This window comes from Bos mutus, chromosome 17, assembly GCF_027580195.1.
Source record: "Bos mutus isolate GX-2022 chromosome 17, NWIPB_WYAK_1.1, whole genome shotgun sequence".
Lineage (NCBI taxonomy): Eukaryota > Metazoa > Chordata > Mammalia > Artiodactyla > Bovidae > Bos > Bos mutus.
Genome location: NC_091633.1, coordinates 28,106,673 through 28,133,737, shown reverse-complemented (window position 1 = coordinate 28,133,737; position 27,065 = coordinate 28,106,673). Strand labels below are relative to the sequence as shown.

Below are 27,065 nucleotides of genomic sequence, written 5' to 3'. Positions count from 1 at the left end.
CTGAGACAGTGCAATTATCATTCTATTTTATCCCTGAAAAAAAAAAAAAAAAACACAACACAGGGAAATTAAAGAATTCACCTAAAGTTACATGGCAGGCAGGGGTGATCTGACCCAGTGCTTGGAGTTCTCATCACTGAACAAAGTCACAGACTCAGAAACGTCAAGTCTGAGGAGAGGCTGGGGATAGAGATCCATCCTCAGGTACTTAGAAATTAAAGAGAATATAAGGTAAGATCTCATCTAACACGGTGCTCTTTATCCCATTTCAAATATGGTTATTTTAGTGGCTGTACCCTGTAGCATGTGGAATCCTAGTTCCCTTACCAGGGATCAAACCAGCACCCTGCAGTAGAAGCCCAGAGTCTTAAGTACTGAACCACCAGGGAAGTCCCTATTCCTTTTTAAATGTAGACAAAACATACGCTAGAATAGGCACAGATTTTAAGTGTATATTTTGGTGAGTTTTGACAAATGTCAATCAAATGTGTACTGGTATTCCTGTCAACGCAAGTAAGATGCAGAGCACTTCACACAGTGGAAGTCCCTCACGTCCGTCCCAGCTCACCACCCCACTCAGAGGCAACCCCTGGTCCAATTTCTATCACCAGAAGCTTTGCCTTGAGCTTGAGCCTCTTAAATGGAATTGTGCAGTATTGTTTTTGTGTGGCATTCTTAGCAGTGTTTTGATTCAGCCACCTTGTAGCTAATAATAAACCTCTGTGCAGGATTATCATATGACGATTCTAAATTTGTTTATCCGTTCTTCTGGGGTTTACCCAAACAGCCGGGTGTTTCTTGCTTGGCTATTCTGAATAAAGCTGCTGTGAACATTCTGAGAACTTTCATTTTTCACACCCAGGGCCGCACTGCTGAACCACAGGGAGGCATACATTTAACTTCACTAGAAACTGCTTCGTGATTTTCAAAGTGGTTGATTCATTTTACACTCGTACCAGCAGTGTATGAGAATTCTAAAAAGGCCCCACATCCTCACCAACATTTGATACTGTCAGTCTTCTAATTTTAACCATTCCTGGTGGGTGGAAAGCAGTATCATTGTGGGTTTAATCTGGACTTCACCCATTCTCAAATTCACTGACTCTTCAATTGTTGTGCTCAATTGACTGTTAGTACTGTCCAATTAATTATTTTAACCAAGGAAGTCAATTTTATTTCTTTAGGTTTTTTTAATTTAAAAAGTAAATGTATAAATTACAGTAAAATTCGCCTTTTTATTGTACATGCCTGAGAGTTTTGACAAGCATAGTTGTGTGACCCCACCACTATTAAGACAGATGCTTCCACCAGTTGCTAAAATTGCCTAAGCCACTGTATAGTCAGCCCCTCCCCTGCCTGCAGCTACCACTCCCCTGCCTGTCCATCTGCGTGGAAGTCCAGTGAATGGGGTCACCTGGTCACCTTAGGTACAGCTGTTCATCTGTGTCTGGGAAGCTGTGGGTGTCTCCAGGGATAGGATGGTGAGAAAGTAACCTACACTGGCTAAGAAAGTAACCCAAGTCAGATAAGCCAGACAAGCCAAATGCAGACATGAGTCTGCTGCCAAGTTAAGAGGAATTGTTGCAGAGAAGAACCAATTCTGACTCCATGCTGGAACTGTTTCTTTGACTCACTTTTCGTTGCTGTTATTATCATACATAAATGGCACACCTCAAAGGACCCTGCTCCTCTGCCTGTTAAAGTGGGTTTGTTCAGCTCATAGATAATCTGACCCTGCCCACCTGTGCATGGCTGCAAGGGAGAAGAGATTAACACATCCCTTCCAAAGACTGGCCTTTTCCAGAGATGTTTTGCAAGACTGATGGCCCTTTTTACTACCTCATTACCTCTCCCTCTCTATTCTGCCTTTTGACTTTAGTTCCTCATTAATTCTCTCTCTCTGCCTATATGAAAAAAACATGCCATCCAGACTCCGACAAGATGGTTACTTTGAGCCTTTAGTCGGCCATCTTCTCAGTCAGACAGCTCTCCAAATTAATTATTCCTTGCCACTACACCTCCTCTCTTGGACTCATCGGGCCTGTCTTGCGCGAGCAGAGCAAGCTTCAGCTCGGTAACAGAGTCATGCTGCAGCTGGAAAGTGCACGGAGAAACTTGTCTCCTAGAATCACGAGCTGTCAGAAACCTTGTTTGAAAGTATGTCCGTAAGAAAAATACCAAGAGCTAGCCTGTAGGAATTTGGTCGCTTTGAACCGCAAAGCAGCCGTGTTTCCATCTAGCGCAAGAGAAACCAGAGCGGTTCATTTGTGGTTCCACCGCGACTGGAACCCGGCCCTGGCCTGAACCCCCAGCACAACCTCCTCCCTGACCCCAGAGACTCGCTCGGAAACCTGCCAGCGCCTGGACAACCCCTTTCTAGGGCTCCAGGCCCGGGCCTCAGGGATCCGTGGACCCGTCTTCGGACCCGCCCCTTGGGGGCCGTCTGCCTGCCCGAGGACCCCGCGTGCCGGCTGCCCGCGCCACTGCCCGACCACGCCCTCACGCGCCCGGAGTCTGAAGACGCGGCGATAGTGGCCGCGCTCCCTTGTCGAGCCGCCGGGCGCCGGCGCGGGGTCAAGCGCCCTGTCTCGCGCGTGCGGATCCGGCCCCGCCCCAGCTGACCCCGGGCGCGGCGCCGTCAGGCAGTGGTGCAGGCAGCCTGGCGCGTGGGGTCCTCGAGCGAGCGGGCCTCGGCGGAGGCGGAGGCGGTGGCGGCGGCGGCGGCACCCGGGCCAGTTGTGGCGATGCTGTGGCCGCGGCTGGCGGCGACTGAGTGGGCGGCGTTGGCCTGGGAGTTGCTGGGTGCCTCGGTGCTGCTGATCGCGGTGCGCTGGCTTGTGCGGCGGTTGGACAGGCGGCCGCGGGGCCTGGGTCAGAGCGGTCCACCCGACCCGCCGTCCCGCGCGGCCGCGGGCCCAGCCCCGGATTCAGGTAAGACCGGTTCGCGGGTGGGCCCGCTCCCTTGCCCGGGCTTGGGTCCTCCTTCCCGTTTTCTCCCACCCGCCTCCCCGGCTCGGGTTCCCCCGAGCTTCTCCTCTCCGAGCTTGGATCCCTCTCCCCGGCGTGAGTCGGTGTTCTGGGAAGAGACTTGAAGTAAAACGCTCGAGTCCTTGCTTGCAGACGGTGAGAGCGCCGCAAAGCTGGACGCCCGGGAGCACGTCTGTGCCCAGTTTTGTGGGTTTGAGCCCCCTGATTTGACCGAGAAGGCAGTGTGCACCCTGCGTGCATCCCGCGTGCATCCCAGATCCTCCTTCGTTCAGTTTTCTTTCACCGCGTTGCCGGCAAGTTTGGTTTCTTCCTGAAGGATAAACAACAGTTTCTCAAGTACCCTGATAAGGAGATAGAATTTTATTAGCAGAAAGCACAGTTGATGACCCTACCTAGATCTCTCGGGGCTGCAGCGCTCCTTACAGATGACTTAGTGTTTACAGCTGAGGGAGCAGGCCTCAGGAAGGTCCCGCACGGCGGGGATGACAAGTCCCAGGCAGAAGCCGTGTGGAGATGCAGGCCTGTTGACACAGGTCCAGCTAGCCCTCCAGCCTGTTGGGTTTTTGGTTGTTTACCTTCTCTCACCCCTTCAGGAAGTTTCAGGTGATGTCTTTAGTGAATAGCATGCTGCTATGTCCAGGTACACTGTCAGCACTGTGTCAGAAAGCCCATTGTGACAGAAAACCCTGTCAGAAAACAGAACGCCCCAGTGAAAGACTATGCAGACACTAAGACTGAAGACGGTTGGGGCCAGTGGTCTGAAAAGTGAAGGGAAAGCCGCTGTCAGTCTCTTTGCAACCTGATGGACTGTAGCCTGCCAGGCTCCTCTGTCCATAGGATTCTCCCAGCAAGAATACTGGGGTGGGTTGCCCTTCCCTTCTGCAGGGGAATCTTCTGACCCAGGCAAGGAACCCGGGTCTCTTGCATTGCAGGCAGATTCTTTATTTAGGGTCTCAGCCACCAAAGTCTAAGAAATTACAGTTCGGAGTGTCTTATTTATTTCTTTTTAAATTTTTAACTTATATTTTTAAGTCACTTAAGACAAAAAATTACAAAAATGGTACAGAAGAAATAAACACATGTGAAAAGATGTTCAACATCACTAGCCAGTCATGAAATTGCAGATTAAACTTAAAATGAGATATCACTACACATCTATGAGAATGGCTAAAATAAAAAATACCAATGACATTTGGTAATGCTAGTGGAAACCCTGAGAAACTGGGTCTCATTTACTGCTGATAGAAATTTTTTTTTTTTTTTTAATTTACTGCTGGTAAAAAATTTAAAGGTGCAATCATTCTGAAGTCAAACTCCCAGTTTCTCAAATAGTTGAACCTGTACTTCACTCATGGGCATTTATCCTAGAAGGTCGAAAACTTATTTTCACATGAAAACCCTTATGCAAACGTTTATAACTTCATTTGTAATTGCCAAAAACTGGAACAGCCCAGATGTGTCTGAAGGATAAAACTGGCACCTTCATGCTGTGGAATGCTGCTCAGCAGTGATGCCAGACTGTTGATCCATCAGCAGCTCGGATGGATCTCAAGGGCATTATGCCGAGTGAAAAAAGCCAACCTCAAAAGGTCTGTAGTGTATAATTCTATTTATATAACGTGAAGTGAAGGTATTATAACAACGGAGGACTCCTCAGTGGTTTTCATGGGTAGAGAACAGTGGAGGAGATTGGATGTGACAGTCAAGAGTTGGCAGGAAGATCTTTGTGGTGATGGAACAGTTCAGTAATTTAGCATGTCTGTGTGAAGCTATTCGTGTGATAAACGATCATATGGTAAGTGGTCACGGAGTTACATACAAAGACACAAGAGGAGAGTGACTGCAGAACCCGGTGAGGATGTGGTTAGTTCAGTGTGTAGTGCCGGGGTCTGCTGCTTGGGTTGGATGCAGTGTTTCAGGTGTCCCACTGAGGGAAGCCACATGGTGAGTCCACAAGACCTCTGTACCATTTTCCAACTTCTTGTGTTTATAATTAAAATATAAAATAGTTAAAGAAACCCTGTATACATCCACTTAGATTCCCAAATGTTAGGATCTTGTGTAATCATACTGCTTGCTAGTAGTAAAGTCAGGAAGTGTTATACAGTCTGCAGACCTGCCTCAGTTTCTTAATCTGTATATTTATGTCTCTATCAAATGAATGGACATGTTGCAGATACTTCTAACTCTAGCCCAAGGGTCAGTAAACTATGGCCCACAGGCCGAATCTGGCTCCTACCTGTTTTTGGAAGACAGCCATCTTTCATCTATGGCTCTTGAGTGTTTGCAGGTTCTTTGGCTCATAGAGCCTCAAAATTTACTCTCGGCCCTTTACAGAAATTTTCTGAGTCCTATTGTAGCCTCTCCCTTCTCTGTCAGTGAGGAGCCTGGGTCTCAGCAGCCACAATATATCCAATTATTTGCTGATACCTAGAGGACACACAAAAAGCTTCAGAATCACTAACTTATACCACTGTGAACACCTACCTTCCAGCTAGAGTGTCTGTGTACCCTTCCTGTCTTTACCCTTAGAGGAAAGCATCATGTGTTATTTTTCAGTGGCTATATTCCTTCTCCCATTCATTGTGTTACTAACTTGTAATACTGATGAGCACATTTGTTTTGGTTTGTATTCCACTTGGAGGTCTCCCCTATCTATTTGTTTATTTACATAGTTTTTCTGTGTGTGAATCACAGACATGTTACTAAAAGTCAGAACATAAAATCATTCAGAAGTGTCCTCTCCCCTGCCCTCTGGCCTTCCTATCTGTTTCGCACCCTCCCCTGAAGCTAACTAGTCTCATTATTTTCTGCTTTATCTTTTCTTTCCCACACATGAGCAAATATTTGTGTATTAAGGATATCAGTAACAGAGGATATATGTTTGTCTTTATTCAAGTTGACTTTCTAGCATACTGTGTATTCTGCAAGGCTAATAAGCTTGTATTACTTAGTAATAACTTCGTATCCCTGACATTTATGGATACTTTGTCAGTGTCAAACACATGCATTATTTTATCTAATTCTTGTTAAGCTAAGAAGTAGAGCTATTATTATATCTGTTTTATAGATGAGGAAACTGAGGCTTAAGAGTTTACATAACTTGCTCAGGGTCGCACAGTTGGTGATATAATATAATTGTTCTCTTCATGGCTTACTTGGTTACAAGGACAAACCCCTCTTCAGATTAGCCTATATTAAAAAGGTAGCTTTAACTGTTTGTAGTAGCCAGAACATGGAAGCAACCTGGATATCCACTGACAGATGAATGGATAAAGAAGTTGTGTTGTGTGTGTATATATACATATATGTGTGTGTATATATATACATATATATGTGTGTATGTATATACACAATGGAATATTGTTTAGCTATAAAAAGGAGCAAATTTGAGTCAGATCTAGTGAGGTGGATGAACCTAGAGACTGTTATACAGAGTGAAGTTGCAAGTCAGAAAGAGAAAAACAAATATCATATATTAACATATATATATGGAATCTAGAAAAATGCTACTGATGAACCTATTCGCAGGGTAGCAGTAGTGACACAGATGTAGATAACAGACTTGTGGATACAGCAGGGAAGCAGGGAATGAGAGGAACTGAGGGAGTAGCGTTGAAACATACATTACCATATGTAAAATAGATGGGAATTTGCTATATTTTGTAGGGAGCTCTACCCAGTGCTCTGTGACAACCTAGAGGGCTAGGAGGTGGGAGGGAGGTTCAAGAGGGGAGGGGATATATGTATAACTATGGCTGATTCATGTTGATGTATGACAGAAATCTTTACAACATTATAAAGCAATTATCCTCCAATTAAAAATATTAGGTTGGTGTAAAAGTAGTTGCAGTTTTGCATTGTTAAATTTTGCCATTTGATATTAGAATGCATTTTTAAATACATGTGGTTATGTTATCATTTTAATGTGTGTTTCTCCCTTTTTTTTTCTTTTGCTGATGACTTATTACTTGCTGTTAATTTTATATTTATTTTAGACTATAGAAATGATGTTAAGCAAAAAGCAGATTTGAGCGATTTTTTTTTTTTAATTTGAGTTCAGAATGGGCCGTAAAGCATTGAGACAACTTGAGACATCAACACATTTGGCCCAGGAACTGCTGATGAACGTACAATGCAGTGGTGGTTCGAGAAGTTTTGCAAAGGAGACGAGAGCCTTGAAGATGAGGCGCTTAGTGGCCGGCCACTAGAAGTTGACAGCGACCAATAGAGAGCAATCACTGAAGCTTATCCTCTTACAGCTACACGAGAGGTTGCTGAAGAACTCAACATTGACCGTTCTGTGGTCATTTGGCATTTGAAGCAAATTGGAAAGGTGAAAAAGCTTGTTAAATGGGTACTGCTTGAACTGACCGAAAATTTTAAAAAATCGTTATTTTGGAGTGTCGTCAGCTTTTATTCTACTCAACAACAACGAACCATTTCTTGATCAGATTGTGACATGCAACAAAAAGTGGATTGTATACAACAGCTGGCTCAGTGGTTGGACCGAGAAGTTCCGAGAAGGATAACTTCCCAAAGCTAAACTTGCAGCAAAAAAAGGTCTTGGTCACCATTGGTGCTTTGCTGCTGTACTGATACACTGCAGCTTTCTGAATCTTGGCAAAATCCTTATATCTGAGAAGTGCGCTCAGCAAATCGATGAAATGCACTGGATACTGCAGCGCCTGCAGCTGGCATTGGTCAACAAAACGGGCCGAATTCTCCACAATACCTGGCCACACATCACACAATCAACCCTTCAAAAGTTGAACGAATTAGGCTACAAAGTTTTGCCTCATCCGTCATATTCACCTGACCTCTTACCAGCTGACTACCACTTCTTCAAGCATCTCAACAACTTTTTGCAGGGAAAGCACTTCCACACCAGTAGGAGGTAGAAAATGCTTTCCAAAAGTTTGTCAAGTCTTGAAGCATGGATTTTTTTTTCTCATTGGGAAAAAATGTGTTGATTGTAATGGTTCCTATTTTGATTAATAAAGATGTGTTTGAGGCTGGTTATAATGATTTAAAATTCATGGTCAGAAACTGCAATTACTTTTTCATCAATCTAATAAATTTTTTTAAAAGATAGCTTTAGAGTCAGGACACAGGGATGGTATATGCAAAAGAGAATATTATCAGGATCAGGTGGAGTTTCTGTCCATTTGTTCATAACATCTGCCCCAGTCCTCCCCACCCCTGCTTTGCCTTGCATGTGGCTTCAGTAAGATTTTTGAAGTCTTGGAGTATGTGAATGGGGGAAAGGTGGTATAAAAATTTATTTAAAAAGAAAAATACAGAAATAACTATCATTCAGCTGTTACTGAATCCAAGCTCACTCTGCTTGCTGCATGACAGGCCAGTGAATTGGAGACAAGGTGTTGAGGCAAGGATTAAGCACTCATTTATGTACCCTTGACACCCATCTCTGTTTTTCTCACTCTGAATGTTTTCTGAATCTCAGACTTGAAAATCAAAATGCCTACTTGATGTGCAGTGGGTGTCTCTGATGCTCAATTCCTAAATCCCCATTTGCATCTTTCATATTCTCTGCCTCAGGAGAATTGCTTTCTAGGCATCTAGACTGGAAATCTAGGTATTACTATGGGCCCACTACAGTCCCTCCAAACCCCAACCCTTGCATCTCATCTGTGGTCAAGACATCCTGTTTCTCTAGTCTGAGCCCTCACCTCCAGCCCCAGTAACTGCAGCAGTGACCCGTGCTCTGTCCTTTCTTACCTTCTCCCAATTTTAGCTAACCATCCTTAAACCTGTACCATAGATTTAACTGCTCTTTCTCTAAATGTATTGATGAAAGCTCCAGCTCTAGTTCACATCCATTTGATTGGTGACTGTATAACTTGAACAAGTCACTTAGCTTCTCTGATTTAGGATCTCCATCTATGAAGCAAGGGTGAGCAATGGCAATAAACTTTCATGCGGAGTTACCGTGAATTTTAAATAACTTAGTGCTGACAGAGTGCTTAGGATAGAACCAGGCACGTGGAAATCCCCCACATTAAATGTTCGCTGTTTGTCATCAGTATTAGCAAAATGACTTCCAGAGCTATCTGTGGCGCTTCTGTTTAAATCTTTGTATAATTTCTCATCATGTATGGAATAAAGTACAGATGTATCTGTAGGATAAATTTCTGGAGTTGGAGTTTTGATGGACATTGTCCAGTTGCTTTCCTGGGGATTTCTTCCTAATTATTCTGCAGCTGGGCTTCCCAGGTGCCCCTAGAGGTAAAGAGCCTGACTGTCAATGCAGGAGACAGAAGTGACACAGGTTTGATCCCTGGGTCAGGAAGATCCCCTGGAGGAAGGCATGGCAACCCACTCCAGTATTTTTGCCTGGAGAATTCCATGGACAGAGGAGCCTGGTGGGCTACAGTCCATGGGGTCACAAAGAGTTGGACACGACTGAAGCGACTTAGCACATACACACATATTGCAACTGGCGACAAGTGGTGCACCTGTTTCTCCAGCATGCTGGCCTCCCTAGAATGTCGCTGTGATGAGATTGTGTCATAGACTCCAAAGAGTATGGGGAAATAATGGATTGAGATGAAGCTTTGAAGTCAACCTTTTTTTTTTTGGTCACAGTGTGTTGCTTTTGGGATCTTAGTTCCCCAGTCAAGGGTCAAGCCCCCTGCAATGGAAGCATGGAGTCCTAACCAGGGAGTTCCCTGAAGCCAGCTCTTTTGCCACTTTTTTTAAAAAATGGAAGTATAGTTGATTTACAATATAATATTAGTTTCAGGTTACAGCATGGTGATTCAGTATTTTTACATATTGTACTCCATTAAAAGTTATTACAAGATAATGGTTATAATTCCCTGTGATGTAAACCTATCCTTCATCCTTGTCTATTTTATACATAGTAGTTTGCATTTCTTAATCCCATACCAGATCTTGCCCCTCCCTTCCCTCCCCACCAGTAAGCACTAGTTCTCTTTTATCTGTGAGTGTTTCTTTCTTGTTGTATTCACTAGTTTTATTTTCTAGATTCCTCATACACGTAACTACACATAGTTTTTGTCTTTTTGTCTGACTTCTTTCACTAAGCATAATACCATCCAAGCGCTTCTGTGTTGTTGCAAATGGCAAAATTTCATTTTTTTGTAGCTTGGCTATTGTGAATAATGCTGCTATGAACATTGGGGGTGCTCATATCGTTTCAGATTAGCGTTTTTGTTTCCTTTGGGTGTGTGTATATAGACAGATAGATATATCCCAAAAGTGGGATTGCTGGATCATATGGTAGTTGTGTTTTTAGTTTTTTGAGGAACCTCCATACTGTTTTTCCATTGTGGCTATACCATTTTGCAGTCTCATCAACAGTGTACAAGAGTTCCCTTTTCTGTACATCTCCAGCCTTTGATATTTGTAGACTTTCTGATGATAACTATTCTGACAGTGTTAGGTGATATCTCATTGTGGTTTTGACTTGAATTTCTCTAATAATTAGTGATGTTGGGTACCTTTTATGTCCCTGTTGGCCATCTGTGTATCTTTGGAGAAATGTCTGTCTTCACAGGTCTTCACCTCTATAGTTAAGTTTATTCCTAGGCATTTTATCCTTTTTGATGTTATTTTAAACAGGATTTGTTACTTTCTCTTTCTGGTAGTTCATTATTAGTGTATAAAAAAGCAGCAGATTTCTGTACATGAATCTTGTATCCTGCAACTTTGCTGAATTTGTTTAAGGAAAGACATACTTACAACCATCAAATTGATTTTCGTTCTTTTGGGCCTAGGTAAAATGACAATGGATACCATCTTGGCGCGATTGAAGCTCCTGAATCCAGATGAGCTTAGAGAAGAGATTGTCAAAGCTGGATTGAAATGTGGACCCATTACATCAACAACCAGGTTCATTTTTGAGAAAAAACTGGCGCAGGCTTTATTAGAGCGTGGTACACTGCCTTCACACCTGTCCGACCCTGGTGCCGCAGATGCCCCATCCCTGGGCCAGGACACACAAAGGATTGTGAAGTCTGCAGTAGGGAGCCCAGCTGAGCAGGTCAGCTTTTCTGAAGACAGAGACTTTGGTTATAGTGTGGGCTTGAATCCTCCAGAGGAAGACGCCGTGACATCTAAGACCTGTTCAGCGCCCTTCAGTGCCTCAGGCGGCATCAACAGCCAGAAAGCCGTGCTGAGGGCCTCTGCAGAGGTGCCTCTCTACTACGGGGTGTGCCCAGCCGCCTTCGAGGATACTCCAGCAAGAAATGGTAATGTGACCAGTAGGGTGCCTCTTACACAGGTGGTTCATTTACATCAGAGGAGAGGGATTTTGAAAGATCACAAACTACAGAAGAGAATAAAGAAGACTTTAGTCACCATAATCTCATTCCTTCAAACTAACCATCGTTCACATTTTTATATAGAACGCTCCTAAATTTTTTGTAAATCTATAGGAATTTTTAGAAATTAAGGAAATTGGATTCTGTGAAGATATAGTTCACTTATAAATATTTATGGACTGGCTCCATTTTTTGATTAATCATCTCCCTCACTTTTTTTAATTCTCTGTAACCTGACCACCTTTTATATTAATGAATGCAAATGGCCAGTGAATTATAATTTTCAACATTAAAGAATTGTAATTTTAAATAAGACTAAAATAGCATTGGAAAGAAGTATTGAAAGCTTGATATTGATCAGAACGAAGTTACTTTTTGTAAAACAGTGTACATAATATGTACATTTTATATATATATGTGTGGTCCATAAAGATGAAATTTATTCCTCCCCACCCAGATCTTACTGTTTTGTGTATCATTCTGACCCTGCTTACTATGTTTTATCTATGTATTTAAATTTTAATTACTTTTATATTTTTAATATATTTTAATTTACATTTAACATATATATGTAAGTACATACATTATTTTTATTTTTATAAAATTGGTAAGAGTGTCAGGTCAAAAGGTTTTTTGTATTTTTTTTCAGTATGCATTTTTAAAACTGAAAGCTACGGTCCTCCAAAAGATATTACTATTTGCTATGAATGAGTGACTTTTTAGCCTCGCTATAATATGAAATGTACATTTTTGTCTATCTGAAAAGGGAAAACAAGTATCTTGTTTCTGTTCTGTCAACCATACTCATGTTATTAAACTTCCCTTTTGGTCTTTTCAAATAAGGGAAACCTGCCTTATTTTTATATCTAGTACCCTTTTTGTGTGTGTATTTTTTATTTATTTATTTATGGCTGTGCTGGGTCTTTGTTGTTACACTTGGGCTTTCTCTAGTTGCAGTACACGGGCTTCTCATTGCTGTGACTTCTCGTTGCAGATCACAGGCTCTAGGGCAAGGGCTCAGTAGTTGCCTTACTTCGTGGCATGTGGAAATCGTCCCAAAGCAGGGATTGAACCCATGTCTTCTGCATTGGCAGGCAGATTTTTAACCACTAAACCACTAGGGAAGTCCAATAGTCATAGTTATTTGACTTACTTTTAAAATTATTAAATTTTATTTTTATGTCCTTAGGTGTAAAAACTGCATATACATATATAAAATATTTATCATTTATATCCATGCATATTCATATGATCAAACTTTCTGTATTCTTTTTGCTAACTGAAGCCCTTTTTTTTTTTCGAAGATTAAAAATCTGAAATATTAATGAGAGAAAAATTAGGCTATTGGGTAACAATTGTTAATTAACAAACCCAGGGGGCTTCAAGTGTGAATTAGGTGACAAGGGCTCCTGTTAATCGTCTCTGATTTTCCTTTGTCGCTTTTCCCATACAGAAAGGATTCACGTTTATGAAGATAAAAAGGAAGCCTTACAAGCTGTCAAGATGAACAAAGGATCCCGATTTAAAGCTTTTACAAACCGAGAAGATGCTGAGAAATTTGCCAGAGGAAGTTGTGATTATTTCCCTTCTCCAAGCAAAACCTCTTTACCACTTTCTCCTGTGAAAACAGCACCACTCTTTAGCAATGGTGGGTTAAAAGCTCATTTATATAGCAGTTCATATCTGGCATTACTGTCAGATTTACTCCTGGGTATTTTACACCCTCTTTCTTGGTAACTAGTTTTCTCCACCTTTGAGAGAAGTCCAGTGTGCTGGGAGTAGAGAACTGAGGCCTGGGCCACAGAGCACTGGAGGAGGATGGGTCAGTTGGCTGGTCTGGGTTGAGGCAACAGGAGCTGAGTGGGCCAGGCAGCTGTTGAGGCCCCAAAGCTGACAGGGCTGTGGGAGAAGCAGCGAAAGGGCCTCCATTGCCCTGTGTTCTGTCCCTCTTATTGCACTTTCTCTCCTGCAGCCTGTTGGGTTCTAGGCCTTTTTAGGTACTGAGACCTATCTACTTCCGCCCCAAAGCTACACCTTCTTCTAAGACTCGTGGTACTTGCTTGTACCTGTGCTTATGAAAGCACTTGGTTGTGCATGTGCTCAGTCCTGTCCGACTCTTCGTGACCCCATGGACTGTAGCCCCCCAGGCTCCTCTGTCCATGGAATTTTTCAAGCAAGGATACTGGAGTGGGTTGCCATTTCCTTCTCCAGGGGATCTTCCCGACCAGGGTCAAACCTGCATTCTCTTATATCTCCTGCATTGGTAGGATTCTTTACCCCCACATCACCAGGGAAGCCCAAGTGGCACCTGCTTGGCTTCAAAAGAGTTCTCCAGTAGTTGAGCTTGCCTGCGGGAGCTGTCCAGCCGGAAACGTGGCCACTGCCACTCCCAGCTCAGGACCAGGGTCTTGTGAGGGGCCTTTGCTTTCAGCATCATACAAAACCCCAGTGGACTAGCCTCATTCTGGCCCCTCCGTGAGCTCACAGCGGCCCTGCTTCGCAGGCTGGCTGGGGTTCCTGAGGAAGCAAGTGGCTCTCCTTGCAGGCAGTTGGCCTTTGATCAAGAGTGCTGTGTGCCTCCTCTTCTATCGCTTCATGGAGGCACTTCCTCCATGGAAGCCAGGATGATTCCCAACACTTACAGGTTTCCCTGTTCACGTTTGGTGACAGTTCCTCAAATGGCTTTCACACACGCACAGGTGTTGTGATTCAGCCAGAAGACCTTCCTCTTGACTCTGCCTTGCTGGGGATGCTCCTTGTTCTTGCAAGGTCCCGTGCAGGAGTGGATCGTATCCTTGGCCTTGTGCCCATATCCTTCCTCCCCCTGCTGAGCTTCACAGCCTGTCCTTCACTGCCCGAGGCTGGGACACGCATACATCTGCTGCAGATCGTCCTTGTTTCTTAAGCTTTTACTCCCAAGTAGATCATCAGCGTCTATGGGAAAGATTTTTCTTGTCAGTGAAGCACATAGTGGATAATGATAAAATGTTTGTGAAATACAATGTCTTTCAATTGTCTTTTTGTGACAGACGGGTTGTACCTGTCTGAGTCAGAAACAGCCAGCAAAGAGCGAGCAAACAGCTATAAAAATCCACGCACACAAGACCTCACTGCCAAACTTCGGAAAGCTGTGGAGAAGGGAGACGAAGACACCTTTTCCGACCTCATCTGGAGTAATCCCCGGTATCTGATTGGTTCAGGGGACAACCCAACCATCGTACAGGTAAACCTACTTCTAGCATCATTAGCATCAAGACTGCAGGTGATGAAAGCGAAGCTCAGAGTCTGCTGTTTTCTTTCAGGAAGGGTGTCGGTACAATGTCATGCATGTGGCTGCCAAAGAGAACCAGGCTGCTGTGTGCCAGCTCACCCTAGAGACGCTGGAGAACCCCGAGTTCATGCGGCTCATGTACCCAGATGACGAGCCGCACATGCTGGAGAAGCGCATTTGCTATGTGGTGGACCTGTACCTCAACACACCGGACAGAGCGGTATGCCTTGTAGCCATCCTGGGGTGGAAACAGTATTTGGGCGTCAGCTCAGAGGAGACGCGCATTCCTTGAGGAAGAGCAGACCCGGTCACACTTGAGAAGAGCCCCCTGGCCTGGATCTCAAGTGGGGTGGAGCCGCCCCCAGGGCACTTCCCTCCTGGCCTTTGTTCAGAGAGGCTTGAGCTGAAAGGAGGGGGAGTGAATGCCCCAAAGCTAAAGGGAGCAGGAAGTAAAAAGGTTTTGGTGCCTTACAGTCCTATGTATGTCTGTTGTTTACATTTAACATTATGTGAAGAATATTTCCTGTGGGGTTAAAATGTTCAGTTATTTTTGGCTATGCTGGGTCTTCATTGCTGCTCGGGCTTTTTTCTCTAGTTGCGGAGAGCAGGGTCTCCTCTCTAGCTGCAGCGTGCAAGCTTCTCACTGCAGTGGCTTCTCGTTGCAGAGTGCAGGCTCGAGGCGTGCGTGCTTCTAGTTGCAGCATGCAGGCTCAGTAGTTGCAGCTCAGAGACCCTAGAGCAGGGCTCAGTCGCTGTGGTGCACAGGCTTAGTTGCTCTGCGGCTCATGGGATCCTCCCCACCCAGGGATTGAACCTGTATCTCCTGCATTGGCAGGCAGATTCTTCACCACTGACTGACCAGGGGGCCTCCCAGTGGGGTGATTTTTAATGGTGCATAAGGCTTAAGTAAGGATTCTTGAAACAGAAGAGTTTTACATATTTATACAAGGGAGAACCCAATGATGGCTGAGAGCCAAGGGCTGTAAATTCTGAGCGAAACCTAGGAGTTTGAGAAATCATGGTTGGCAGGAGAGGAAATAAAGACAGCCTAGTGGATTATTTTCTAACATACTGAATATGATACATTGAAATGCAGAACTGGAAGCAAGAATAACTTCTCACAAGAGAGAAAAGGAGGAAGGGAAAAATTTTGGCCATGCTGGCAAAATTAAAGAAGAGCATAAAAGAGGAAACAGTAGTTACATGAAAGCAGTAGTAAGTGTGAAATAGGCCAGAGAGAACAAAGTCATAGTATATTAGACTAAGTGTGAACAAACTGAATCAGGGTGTGTGACAGTGCAGTTGGGAAGTGTGACTTCTTGATGCGATACAGGCCCGTGTGCCCTGCCAGAAGTGTAATACAGTGTTTTTCGTGCCTGTGTAGCGCTCGTTGAAAACATGCGTGTGTGTCCACAGAGGCCTCTGGATAAGTTCTTGAAATTAGGTGTTACAGATCCCATTCTTCGACCATGAGGCACTGAGAGTAGGAATTGCTTAAAGTGTTGACCTCCAAGCCCAGGGCTCAGCAGAGGGTGTGGTGTGAAGGAGAAGCTGGATGAGCCAGGAGTGGCTAGAGGACCCAGAGGCCCCCAGCTGTGCGGGAATGAAAGTTGCTGGCAGGTGTGAGGGGAGTGACTGGGGTCAAGCTGCTAAAGCTCAGAGCAGGTTAGGAAAGTATGTTATGTGCTTGAGGAAGAGGGGTAGCCAGAAGGAAGGGGAGTGTGGAGGGCGCTTTGCACTCTGATATCTTGAACACTGAGTGGACACAGCCCCCTGGGCCTGGCTGGGAGCTGTGGTGATGCTGTAGCCTTGGCCACAGGGCTGGAGGCGGCTCAGGTAGATGGTGGACTGGGGAGGGCCTGGTTAGGAGAAGGCAGTCAAGCCAGGGCTGGCAAGGGGCAGCCTGTCCCATTCAGTCAGTATAGCTTTACTGGAGCCCAGCCCTGATCCTTCTGTGTGTCTACAGCTACGGTAGGTGGGCCGGGTGTGTGTGGCAGAACCTAGTGGTCTTCGGAGCCCTGGCTGTTTACTGTGTGGGGTAGCCAGGGGCGGTGTCAGCAGCTCCTGGAGACAGTGAGATGACCTTAGAAGGTGCAGAACGGGGGTGGAGCTGCTCTGAGGGTATCTGCTTGCACTGGGGCCTGGGGTCACCTTGGAGAAGGGGGACTGGAGCCGGGAGTGTGGGTGCGGACAGCAGGGCCCTGGGGACTCTAGATAGCTGGGAAAGATGCTCTGAGCACGCAGCATGGCATGTAGAGGGAGGAACCCGAGGGCTGGAACGTGTGGTGGTTGCAGGTGGACCTAAGCAGATTCTGTTTTGGCCGAACTGCCTCCTAGTCTGCGGCCATCCAAGTGAACATGCCAGGGGCGGTGGCTCCACAGCTCAGGGGCCTGCTGGTCTGTGGGGAGACTGGGGAGGGATTGAATTGGAAAACCTTGTGGAGTCAGAAGGGGAGAGTTTCATTTATTGCAATACTAGCCATTGGAGAGAGTTCTGACTACAGACCAAATCATGGGCTTTGCTCAATTCTAGATCTTGTTTTAATCTATTTGTTTTACCTTATGAGCATTGATTATAAGACACTGTACTGGGCCCTGAATTGTTAAAGCTGCTGTTTGCTGACCGGGTGTTACACCCTAGCTCTGTTGTAAGCTCCCCCCAGCCACTGGACACACAGGGACGGAGCGTTAAGCTGGGCTAATGCCCTGGCATAAAGTGGGTGTATGCTAGTGTGCCAGTTACTTTTCAGCTATAAAGACACTGCCTTTTTATAGTCTTTTATTTTTAAGGGTTTTTGTTTGTTTTACTAAATACCTATTTTTAGTAACTTGAAGCAACTTTATGAACCCAAAAAGTTTATATAAGTGTTCTTTTGCATTTCTCCCAGGGCTATGACACACCATTGCATTTTGCTTGTAAGTTTGGAAATGTAGATGTGGTCAATGTGCTTTCTTCACACCCTTTGATTGTAAAAAACCCAAGGAATAAATATGATAAAACACCTGAAGACGTAAGTACCTATTAAAATCTTATTACATAGTTTTAGAAATGAAAATAATTACAAGGTCTGCAACCACAGCTACTGTGAAGACACAAGTAACTGTGTGCATGTGTTTGCCTTATGGCAACAGAAGCTTGATTGTCAAGTAAGATGTACTCTGAAGAAGATGCCTCTGTAGAGCCAGGAGGGAGTGAACTGCCCTAGTTTGCAGATTTTATTTTCCTGAACTGGGTGGTCAAGCTGTCCTTGGTGGCTCACTGTGTTTTGATAAGTTCCCTCTGCATCCTTCAGCTCACCAGGGTCAGAGAGAACATGGGAGGTGGTGCTTGTGCTGCTGATGGTGGTGGTCGTGGATGATAGAGATGGTGAGGATGGAGTCGGTTGTGATGGTGGTGATGGCGGCGGTGGTGGTGGTAATGTGAGACGATGGTGAGGATGATGGTAACTGGTGAGGGATAATGGAGACGGTGGTGATGATGTGATGATGATGGTGCTGCTCGTGTGTTCTCTCGGTGTGCACTAGGAGCTGTCCTGCGCCCCTCTTCTATATTCTCACCTGGCCCATACAAGCCTTAGGAACAGGCCTTGTCAGAATGTATGTCAGCAGTTGAGCAAAATGCGCTTTAGAGAAGGCAGCAGTGCCTCTGTGCTGTGAGGCAGCGAGAAAGGTGGACCTGAGAGAACTGGAAGATGGGTTACTTTGTAACATGCACGGGGCTGTTGGCTGGCTTGGACCTGCCCACCCTGTGGAAATAGAATTTGTAAGATCCTGTTCTGGCAGTGGCACCTCCTTTTCATTTGCTGTGATTATGTAAGTTGCACCCACTTCTGTAGCAAGTTTAGAATTCACATAAAAAGAATAAAATTTACCAGCCAATTCTGCAACTCAGAAATTACCATTATTTTGGATAAATCTGACTCAACTTTCTGTGTGCATGTGTGTGTGTTTTCTCAATGTAAGATGGTGACACATTTTTGTTTCACTTTTTATTTTGTATCATGATGATAGCCTTGATAGTTTCAGGTAAACTGGCTGAGGGACTCAGCCATACATATATATGTATCCATTCTCCAAACTCACCTCCCATCTAGGCTGCCACATAACATGAGCAGAGTTCCATGTGCCATACAGTAGGTGGTGACACTTCTTTAAAGCATTGGACTTCTCTCACAACCAGTTACAGAGTTTAGAAGAAAATGTTGCACTACTTGAAGGGTTCACTGTGCAGTGGTAATTTGTTTTTCTCACAGGCTGGCAGGAGATGGTAATACCTTTTGTGGTTCCTTCCTTTTTATTTTAAGGTTATTGGTTTTTTATTGTTTGTAGCTAAAATGTTACAGTTCTCTATATTCTCTAATGTCTGAGAACATTGATTCCTGTAGTTGCAAAAATGAAACATCTGTGTCCCTGTTCAGTAGAAGTTGTATTTCAGTCCAGCCAAACCGTAGAAGACAGGCTCCCAGGCAGTGAAGTGTATAGTCCTGAGGTATGGACATGTCTGCTCTGAATTGATGGTTCACCTTAAGGTTTCCTTTCCTTGCAGAAAATTAGGAAATGTAGACAGCATGAAGAAAGAAGGTAAAATTTACCTGTAATCTCAGAGTTTGTTCTCCTTGTCCTGGCCCCTTGGAGCTTTTACAAAACATTGAAGAAGGAAGATTGCATTGTTAAACATACATTTTTTATTGTGGGCTTTATGAAATACTCAGTGTTAGGATCTATCTGTCCTTGTTGTGTTGACTTTAATACTTGCTTCTGCAAAATCATTTTCATGATAAGAAAACGTGATAAATTCGATTCAGAGTGTTCACTTATCTTTTTTTTTAATAGGTTATTTGTGAAAGAAGCAAAAACAAATCTGTAGAACTGAAGGAGCGGATTCGAGACTACTTAAAGGGTAAGGTGGGGAGTGGGCGCCCAGAGTGAGGAGGAGGCCCTCCATGAAGGTCCTGGCAGCATCTAGGCTGCCTTGTCTGTGGGAGTGAAGCCAGGGGGCTGTTGGGACCCCCTCAGAATTACCCTGGGTTCCACTTCCCTTTTCTGGGAGACCAAGTTGTCTGTCACTTGACTGTTGCTTGCAGCCTCACGCCTTGACCTCTGCAGCCTCTTGGGCAGCAGGTGCCTCCGGCCGCTCTTCTTTGGCCACAGCCTGCAGGGCAGCCAGAAGGCGGGAGAGGCCTGCCTGGAGCCCCTGTGTCAGTCGTTTGGTGGCTCCCTGTCCTTCACCGCCCTCTGCCCAGGCTGTCCCCATCTCCGTTTCTTCGACCTCCCGGCCCTGGATCACCACTCTCCAGGCCAAGGGCTTCTCAGACCAGGGCCCGTGGGGCAGTCCTTCCTGCTCGGTTTCCCGGAGCCTCCAGCCTCTGGACCAGAGTGCCCAAGCTGTGTCCCAGCCAGCCTACAGGCTCCAGGGCACCTGGTGGTGGAAAGCCCTGCTTCCTACCCGCTTTTTCCTCTCTGTTGTTTCCAGGGAGTTTGAGCAGTTGGCAGCAGCTTGCTGAATGGCCTTGCTGCAGATACTGGAAGCTCTTTGCCTCCCCTGTGTGTTCATCTTTATCTACTTCTCTCTGGTTTCCATTCCTGCCCAGATCCCTGGTGGTTTCTTTAGTGCAGGGCTTGGTGAGGCCTCTTGGTATGAAGTCTTACGGGCCCCCAGCAGCCACCACCATCGCTTGCGTGGTGTCCTTGGTGCTTTCCTGCCACATTGTCCCTGTGGCCTCACAGCCTTTGTCCTTTCCAGGTTCCATACCAAAGTGTGTGATTCCAGGTCTGTTCGGAGATATGTGTTCAGTGATACCTGAACACATATGTTCAGATATGTGTTCTGAACATATGTGTTACAATGTTAAAATTGTAACACAAAACAGAATAGGAGTTGGGGGAGGATGGAGGTTGACATGCATCTTCTTTGTAAGGTTTCTCCAGCTCCTCTTCAGCTGCTCTGGTTCACAGGTCCCTCTCAGTCCTCCTACGAACCTGGAAACAAGCATGTGTTTGCTGTTCCCCTTTCCTTTTTTCTTCTCCTCCTTATTTCTCTGCAGAGGAAGAGTGTGGGGCTCTTTAGGTGCAGGAGTCTGGCACAGACTGACCTCTCTTCAGTTGCTCTGGCTCCAGAGCTTTCTCAGCCTTTTTACAGTTAACATCTTTGACTGGCATGCAGAGCCTGTGGGGTAATAATCCAGCTGATTCTCAGGCTGATTCCCAGGGCCTAACAGCCACTGTTGGAGAAGGCAATGGCAACCCACTCCAGTACTCTTGCCTGGAAGACCCCATGGATGGAGGAGCCTGGTGGGCTGCAGTCCATGGGGTCGTGAAGAGTCGGACGCGGCTGAGCGACTTCACTTTCACTCTTCACTTTCATGCATTGGAGAAGGAAATGGCAACCCTCTCCAGTGTTCTTGCCTGGAGAATCCCAGGGACGGGGGAGCCTGGTGGGCTGCCGTCTATGGGGTCTCACAGAGTTGGACACGACTGAAGCGACTTAGCAGCAGCAACGGCCACTGTGGTGCAGGCTGTCCACACACATCACCTAGCCCCATGTGTTTTCTCCTCCCAGGTCACTACTATGTGCCCCTCCTGAGGGCAGAGGACACGTCTTCTCCTGTGATCGGGGAGCTGTGGTCTTCAGACCAGACAGGCGAGGTCTCTCACATTGGCCACACTGGAGGCTTCCCCAAAGACCCTGTTCTAACCCTTCGAGCCTTCGCAGGGCCCCTGAGTCCATCCAAGGTGAGCATCTGTGGAAGGTTCTGGAACAACTCCTGGCTGTCCCCACCAGATGTGCTGGGTTTTTCCAGCCTTTCGCTTTGTGCTTGGTCCTGGAGACCAGGTCTCATGAAACTCCAATGAGTTGTCAGTGAGGCTTCAGAACTTTCCTGGAGGAACAAGTGTCTTGACTCTATTATTGTTAGCTAGAGCAGGTATGTGACAAGCGGTGCTCCCAAGAAATGAGGTTTACCCGGGCTTACTCTCCCCATGCTGGCATTACCTGCGCCCCCCCATCTGTGCCCATGGACCTTGCACAGCATATGCCCATTCCATTGTACTTGGATTTGTGCTGTCACTAGGAAACTTCCACTTGCAGACTCTGAAGTTCACCTTCCAGACGGAGGTACTTCATATACTGACCTGTATGCACTCTTTCCTCTTAGTAAAAGAAAGCTGTAGTTAGTTACCTTCAACTATAAAATGTTAGGAATAGATTTTGCTGCATGAAACATAAAAAGCACACACATTATTGGGCAGCAGGTCTGTAGGGTCTCCCTCAAAGCCTCCTGGTTCAGTTCTGACCCTCATCCCGGCCCAGACCTTGCCAGGGTCCCTCCTGGCCTCTACTGTGATACAACTGAAGTTCCGTAGCTCCAGAGCAGGAGGGCATGTTGCCTGCACTGTGTTTGGGGTTGGGCGGGGGCACTGCCTGGCAATGTGGGTGCATAGCGCATCTCAACACACTTTCTGTTCTAGGCAGAAGATTTTCGCCGACTCTGGAAAACCCCGCCTCGAGAGAAAGCGGGCTTCTTCCACAGTGTCAGGAAATCTGATCCAGAAAGAGGCATTGAGAGAGTGGGAAGGTACTTAAAGAGCACGAAGTGCCAAAGAGCCGAGTGGTGGTATCTTGTGTGCTGTGTGCCAGTGTGCTTGGTGCTTGGGACTTTCAAAATAGTAATTGCCAGAAGTCCTTACTGGTAGACTTTAAAGCCTTTTTACTAAGGTCTAATTTGCAGAGGTGTACACTGCAGCCTGTGCAGCAAGGCTCCATGAAAACAGTCCCTCCTGGCAGTCAGGTGGGGCATCCAAGGAGCGTGAGGCTGTGTGGGGAAAGGAGCCACACAGGGAGACTTTTTCGTAAAATATGTGCCCAGCTTTAAGTTCACAACTTGAAAAAGACCTCTAAACATTTATGTCTGGCCCAAACCAGAATTGTCTTCAACTTTGTACTGTTGTTTTATGAAAACCAAAATGTTCTTTGTTAGTGGAGTTTTACAGTTTGCCCTTTTTTATTTCTGGTGAGTGTTGGTGTGAGTGGAATGGTTTGTTTGTAAGTGGTACCTTTCTCACCCGTGACCTTGACTCATTCCATAGCACGGTCTTACCCTGTGAGGGGGACACTGCTTCAGGAAGTTAAGCATATTCTTTCAGCCCCAAATTTAGGATAAAATGAAACCAAGGTTGCAGGTGCATTTTGGGCATTTCTAGCATAAAGTGGCTCTTTTCTGTGTAGTCAGTTCTGTGAGTTTTTCTTCTGCTCTCAAAACTGGTTAATTTGCTTTATTCTTACAGGGAGCTGGCTCATGAACTGGGGTATCCCTGGGTCGAATACTGGGACTTTCTGGGCTGTTTTGTTGATCTGTCTTCCCAGGCAGGCCTGCAAAAGCTGGAAGAATACCTTACTCAGCAGGAAGTAGGCAAAAAGCACCTACAAGACATGGGAGAAAATGCAGCGTGTCGCCAGGAGGATGCCTCAGCCCTAGGTAAGGACACGCAGTGCATCCAAGGCTGGTGAGACTGGCAGCCGTCCTGTGGCCAGGTCTGTGGGAACCTGTGGCTTCTCATTTTCTTGCCCATGAGGGGGCACAGCTGGGCCTGGAGCCTGTAATTCTGTCTGCAAGGTCCTGCTTGACTTTTTCCAAGGTTTTCTGTCTTAAGCAACAAGGAGGAGGCTTTGAATATGGGAGTGACTTGGCACAGCGTTTGTGCTATCCGCGGTGACATCCCGAAGTCCCCTTGTCAACACCTCTGAGAGCTGGTTTCTCTCCCTCACAGGCCGTCAGAGGAAGTGCAGCAATTCCATCTCTGTGAGGGCGTTTCTAGATGAAGACGATGACATGAGTTTGGAAGAGATAAAAAACCGGCAAAACACAGCTCGAAACAACACCCCGCCCAGGGCAGCTGCTTTTGGAGACTTGGGGTGTGACATCCTCCCCTTGGAGCAGACAGAACTTATCGAAGCTTCAGCCCCGACCAGTCCCCACAGCAGCAGAAATGGGTTTTGCAGCGCTCTAAGGGATGGCAAGACCCTGGGTGGGAAGAGGCCCAAGGCCCAGAGTGGGGAGGAAGACCTCCGCTCACCCATCTCCGGCTTGACTGTTGAGTTTGATAAACTGAATTTGCAGAATCTAGAAAGTAGCTTTTCTAAGACACCAAATCAAAGAGTGAAAACTAGAGATAAGAAGGTCCTGACATCAAGAGTGAACGCGGGAGGAAGTGACGTGTTAGAACCTCTTGCTGCTGATAGACTTGGAAATAACCAGGGAAGGACAGAAAATGAGATGTCTGCTGGAATTGCTAACATGTGCCTGAATCCAGACAGTTCTGTGCACGAGCCCCGCTATGGCAATGGCTCGGAGCCCTCGGAGATTCCCGCCTCAAAGGAGCCTGTCCAGAGGCTCTTCCTTTTTGGGTATGAGTCGGGGAGCACGCACGTGTGTTGGGGGGTGGTGGGCAGAGGCACCAGTATGATTCTTGGACACTTCCCTCCACCCCGGCCAGTCTGACAGGCACTTGTTCAATCTGTCTCACGAGTTGGTGGCTTTCTATCCATCCTCATTGGTCCTCCAAGCCAGTGGGAGACAGCATTTTCCTTCCTGGCTCCTCCTTGCGTCCACTGTACTTCCCACCATGACTGAGCTGTCCTATGAGTTTTAGGAAGAAAGGCCATCTTGGGGTCAGTCTCAGTTGTCCAGCTGATGGCCTGTTCCCACTTCTGCTCTGTCTTCCTGGAGGTGGTAATACACAGAGCGCGTCTTATCAGCAGGGCTGGGGCTGGGGTCTCCTCCCTGTGGGTAGCACGTTCCCTCTGCCATCCCCGCCCATGCTAGTCCCACCCTCACCCTCACCCCCACCCCCAAACTGGATTGCAGCCTGCAGCTAGTGCCTGCGGTGCTGGTAATGGACTCAGTGGTGCTGCATTTCTGGGTGTAATCATGGAGGTTCTTGCTTCTTCTCGTGCCTTCTAGAGAAGAGCCGTCAAAACTGGATCGGGATGTTCTGGCAGCCCTGGAGTGCACGGATGTGGACCCTCGCCAGTACCCGGCCGTACACAGGTGGAGGAGCGCTGTCCTTTGCTACTCGCCTTCGGACAGACAGAGGTACCCACAGGCCCAGGGATCAGAGTTGCTAGATTCGTGGGGAAATTCACACAGATCCGTTAGCCAAGCTGGTGGGAAGTTCCCTGACGTGTGGCTGGGGGTGACAAAGGGGAAGGGTGCTGCTGACAAGTGGGTACGGGACGGAAGTAGCCCAGGTTCCTGCTCAGGGTCACATGCCACTCGTGTGGGGAATGGTAATGAGCTTTCAGTCTTCAGGGCTCACAGCTCCCAGGCTTGCAGCACCTCTGCCAGTGTTCTCTCGGGGGCAGGGGCCCAGATCCTGTCTTTGGCCTCCACTCGCCCCATCCCATCCAGCCATCCATGCTGACTGCCCGTTCTTGGTTTCCTCAGCTGGTCCAGCCCCTCGCTGAAAGGGAAGTTGAAGTCTCAGCTCCTGGACGTCAGTAGCCCTCCTAGCGGCAGCCCTGGGAGAAGCAGCCCTGCAGGCAGCAGCCCTGGGAAGCCTGGCTCCACACCTCACGCCTCCGGCCTGGGCAGCCCCGGGCGCTACAGCCCCGCCAACGGGGGCCACCTCCGCCGGATGGCGCGCCTGGCCCAGCTTGCCACCTTGTAGGGCCCATGCACACTGCTGGGGTTCTTGGTTTGTTCTTTGTTGTTTTGTTTGTTAAGAAAAGTACTGTGTTTATTGCTGAAATTTCACATGCCAAAATAATATTCTGATTAATTTATCAGTCCTTATTTAGAGAGTAAAATAATTTTAGAAATTGCAAATATTCTGTATAAAATTTAGCTTTCTGTTATTTAGAGAGAAGGTGAATACAAACTGCTGCAGATATTCTGAAAACCCTCAGTGTGGTTACACAGGCTCTGTTAGCCGCCCCAGGTGCACACGTGACGAAAGAGGGCACCAGAGAGGCCGGGTGCCCCCTGCTCCCTCGACAGTGCTGCGCTCCCTTCCGCTCTTTTCCTGAAACACAGGTGAAGTTTGTACCTCTGCCTTTTCTGGGAAGGGTCTTTGACTTTCTAGTTCATGACAAAAAATCCTCTCTGCTTTGCCGGTCAACCGTTGATTAGACACTGACAAGGTGGGCATCCAGGAGTAAAGGAGCCTTGCATGTGTCGGACAGTTGCAGCGACACTTACAGTTGGGAGTCACTGAAGACATTTAAGTGAGTGACCAGAAGATGAAACTAGCTTTTTTCTAGAGGAGAAATGGTAGCCGCTGGGAGTCATGTGAATAGTCTCACACAGGACTCACTCACCAGCGGTCCTTGGAGGGTGTTCCTTTCTCACCAGCACTTGGCCTTTCACAGTGCACCTTATGTAGCTGCCAGTGCAGTGTAATAAAGTAACCTGAATGTTGTTCCCTGGTTTTGAGGTGTACCTCGTATTTTAGAATGCATTTCAGTTGGATTGCTTTATGAAAGAGCATCACGTTTTAGTAGAGACAAAAGATTTGCTTTGGAGGAAATATCTGATCCCAGTTCTGTCCTTTCGGTGTGGTTTGTCTTCCCTCCCCCTGGGCCATACCTGCTGGAGGGTTTGCACATACAGAGCTCTGCATCCCGGAGGGCTAGGGCATTGCAGCCGAGGGGAGGGCTGTTTCTCCCGTGTTACCAGTGACCGCTCACAGCAGGGTTCTGGGGGCATTGCCAGTGTTTGATCAAAAGTGAAAACTACCAATGCGTCTGCTGTCCAGTGCCTTTGTAAATCCCTTTGATTCTTCTGAACCTACTCTTTGAGACTATACAGTGATAGGAGGTAGACATAAGTGAGAGTCTTTTATTTGTAAAGATTCTGAATTGAAACTTATGTTAAAAAAAAAAGAAAAGAGCTTATTTCTTTCACACAATAACAAGACATAGGTCAGGAATATCGGACCTGAGATTAAGGTTTTAAAATTCAAAAGGTTGTTACACAGGGTGTTCTCACTTGTGTAGCAGACAACCTAGACATAAGAGAAAAATACATTCTGTTCTACAAACCAAATGGCGTTTTTAAAAGACATCTCTAGCCTCAAAGAAATCAGAACACAGATGTAGTCATAGTGATGATCTGTTTTCTCTAAAATTTGACCATACCATCCTGTATATTGTTATAAGTATTCAGACGGAAATTAAAGTAGGGATGTGCCCTAACTTTGCAGACTGCTGTTCCTGTTTTCTCAAGTTTAGACCTTTGATTATTTCTCCATTTGTTTATATAAGTTGGCCCTGATTCCACTAAATGCATTATCATGTGTCCCGTGGCAATTTTACATCTTTTTAAAACTACTTAATGGAATAAATTATTTTTAAAACCATGTGGTAATCATTCTAAGCTTTTAGAAAGACCTCTCTCAACTGTGCCCAGGAAAAGTGCCCTTTTTAGCAAACTCTTAAGCAGTGTTTGGGTTAAATAGAACATCAATCTGAGAGTGGTTTATTTGCTATCTGGGGTCCTTTC

The 27,065-nt window shown here is 46.2% G+C and overlaps 1 protein-coding gene across 1 annotated transcript; it reads left to right on the top strand.

Moving 5' to 3' along the window:
• The first annotated feature begins 2,685 nt into the window (after positions 1–2,685).
• On the top strand, positions 2,686–26,922 carry ANKLE2 (ankyrin repeat and LEM domain containing 2). Its single transcript, XM_070386362.1, has 13 exons — positions 2,686–2,931; positions 10,752–11,225; positions 12,751–12,945; positions 14,327–14,520; positions 14,600–14,788; positions 17,457–17,579; positions 19,402–19,468; positions 21,128–21,300; positions 22,036–22,142; positions 22,852–23,042; positions 23,335–23,971; positions 24,528–24,659; positions 25,011–26,922. Exons 1-13 carry the CDS (start codon positions 2,745–2,747, stop codon positions 25,231–25,233), a joined length of 2,892 nt encoding a protein of 963 aa, XP_070242463.1. The 5' UTR covers positions 2,686–2,744; the 3' UTR covers positions 25,234–26,922.
• The last annotated feature ends 143 nt before the right edge of the window (positions 26,923–27,065 follow it).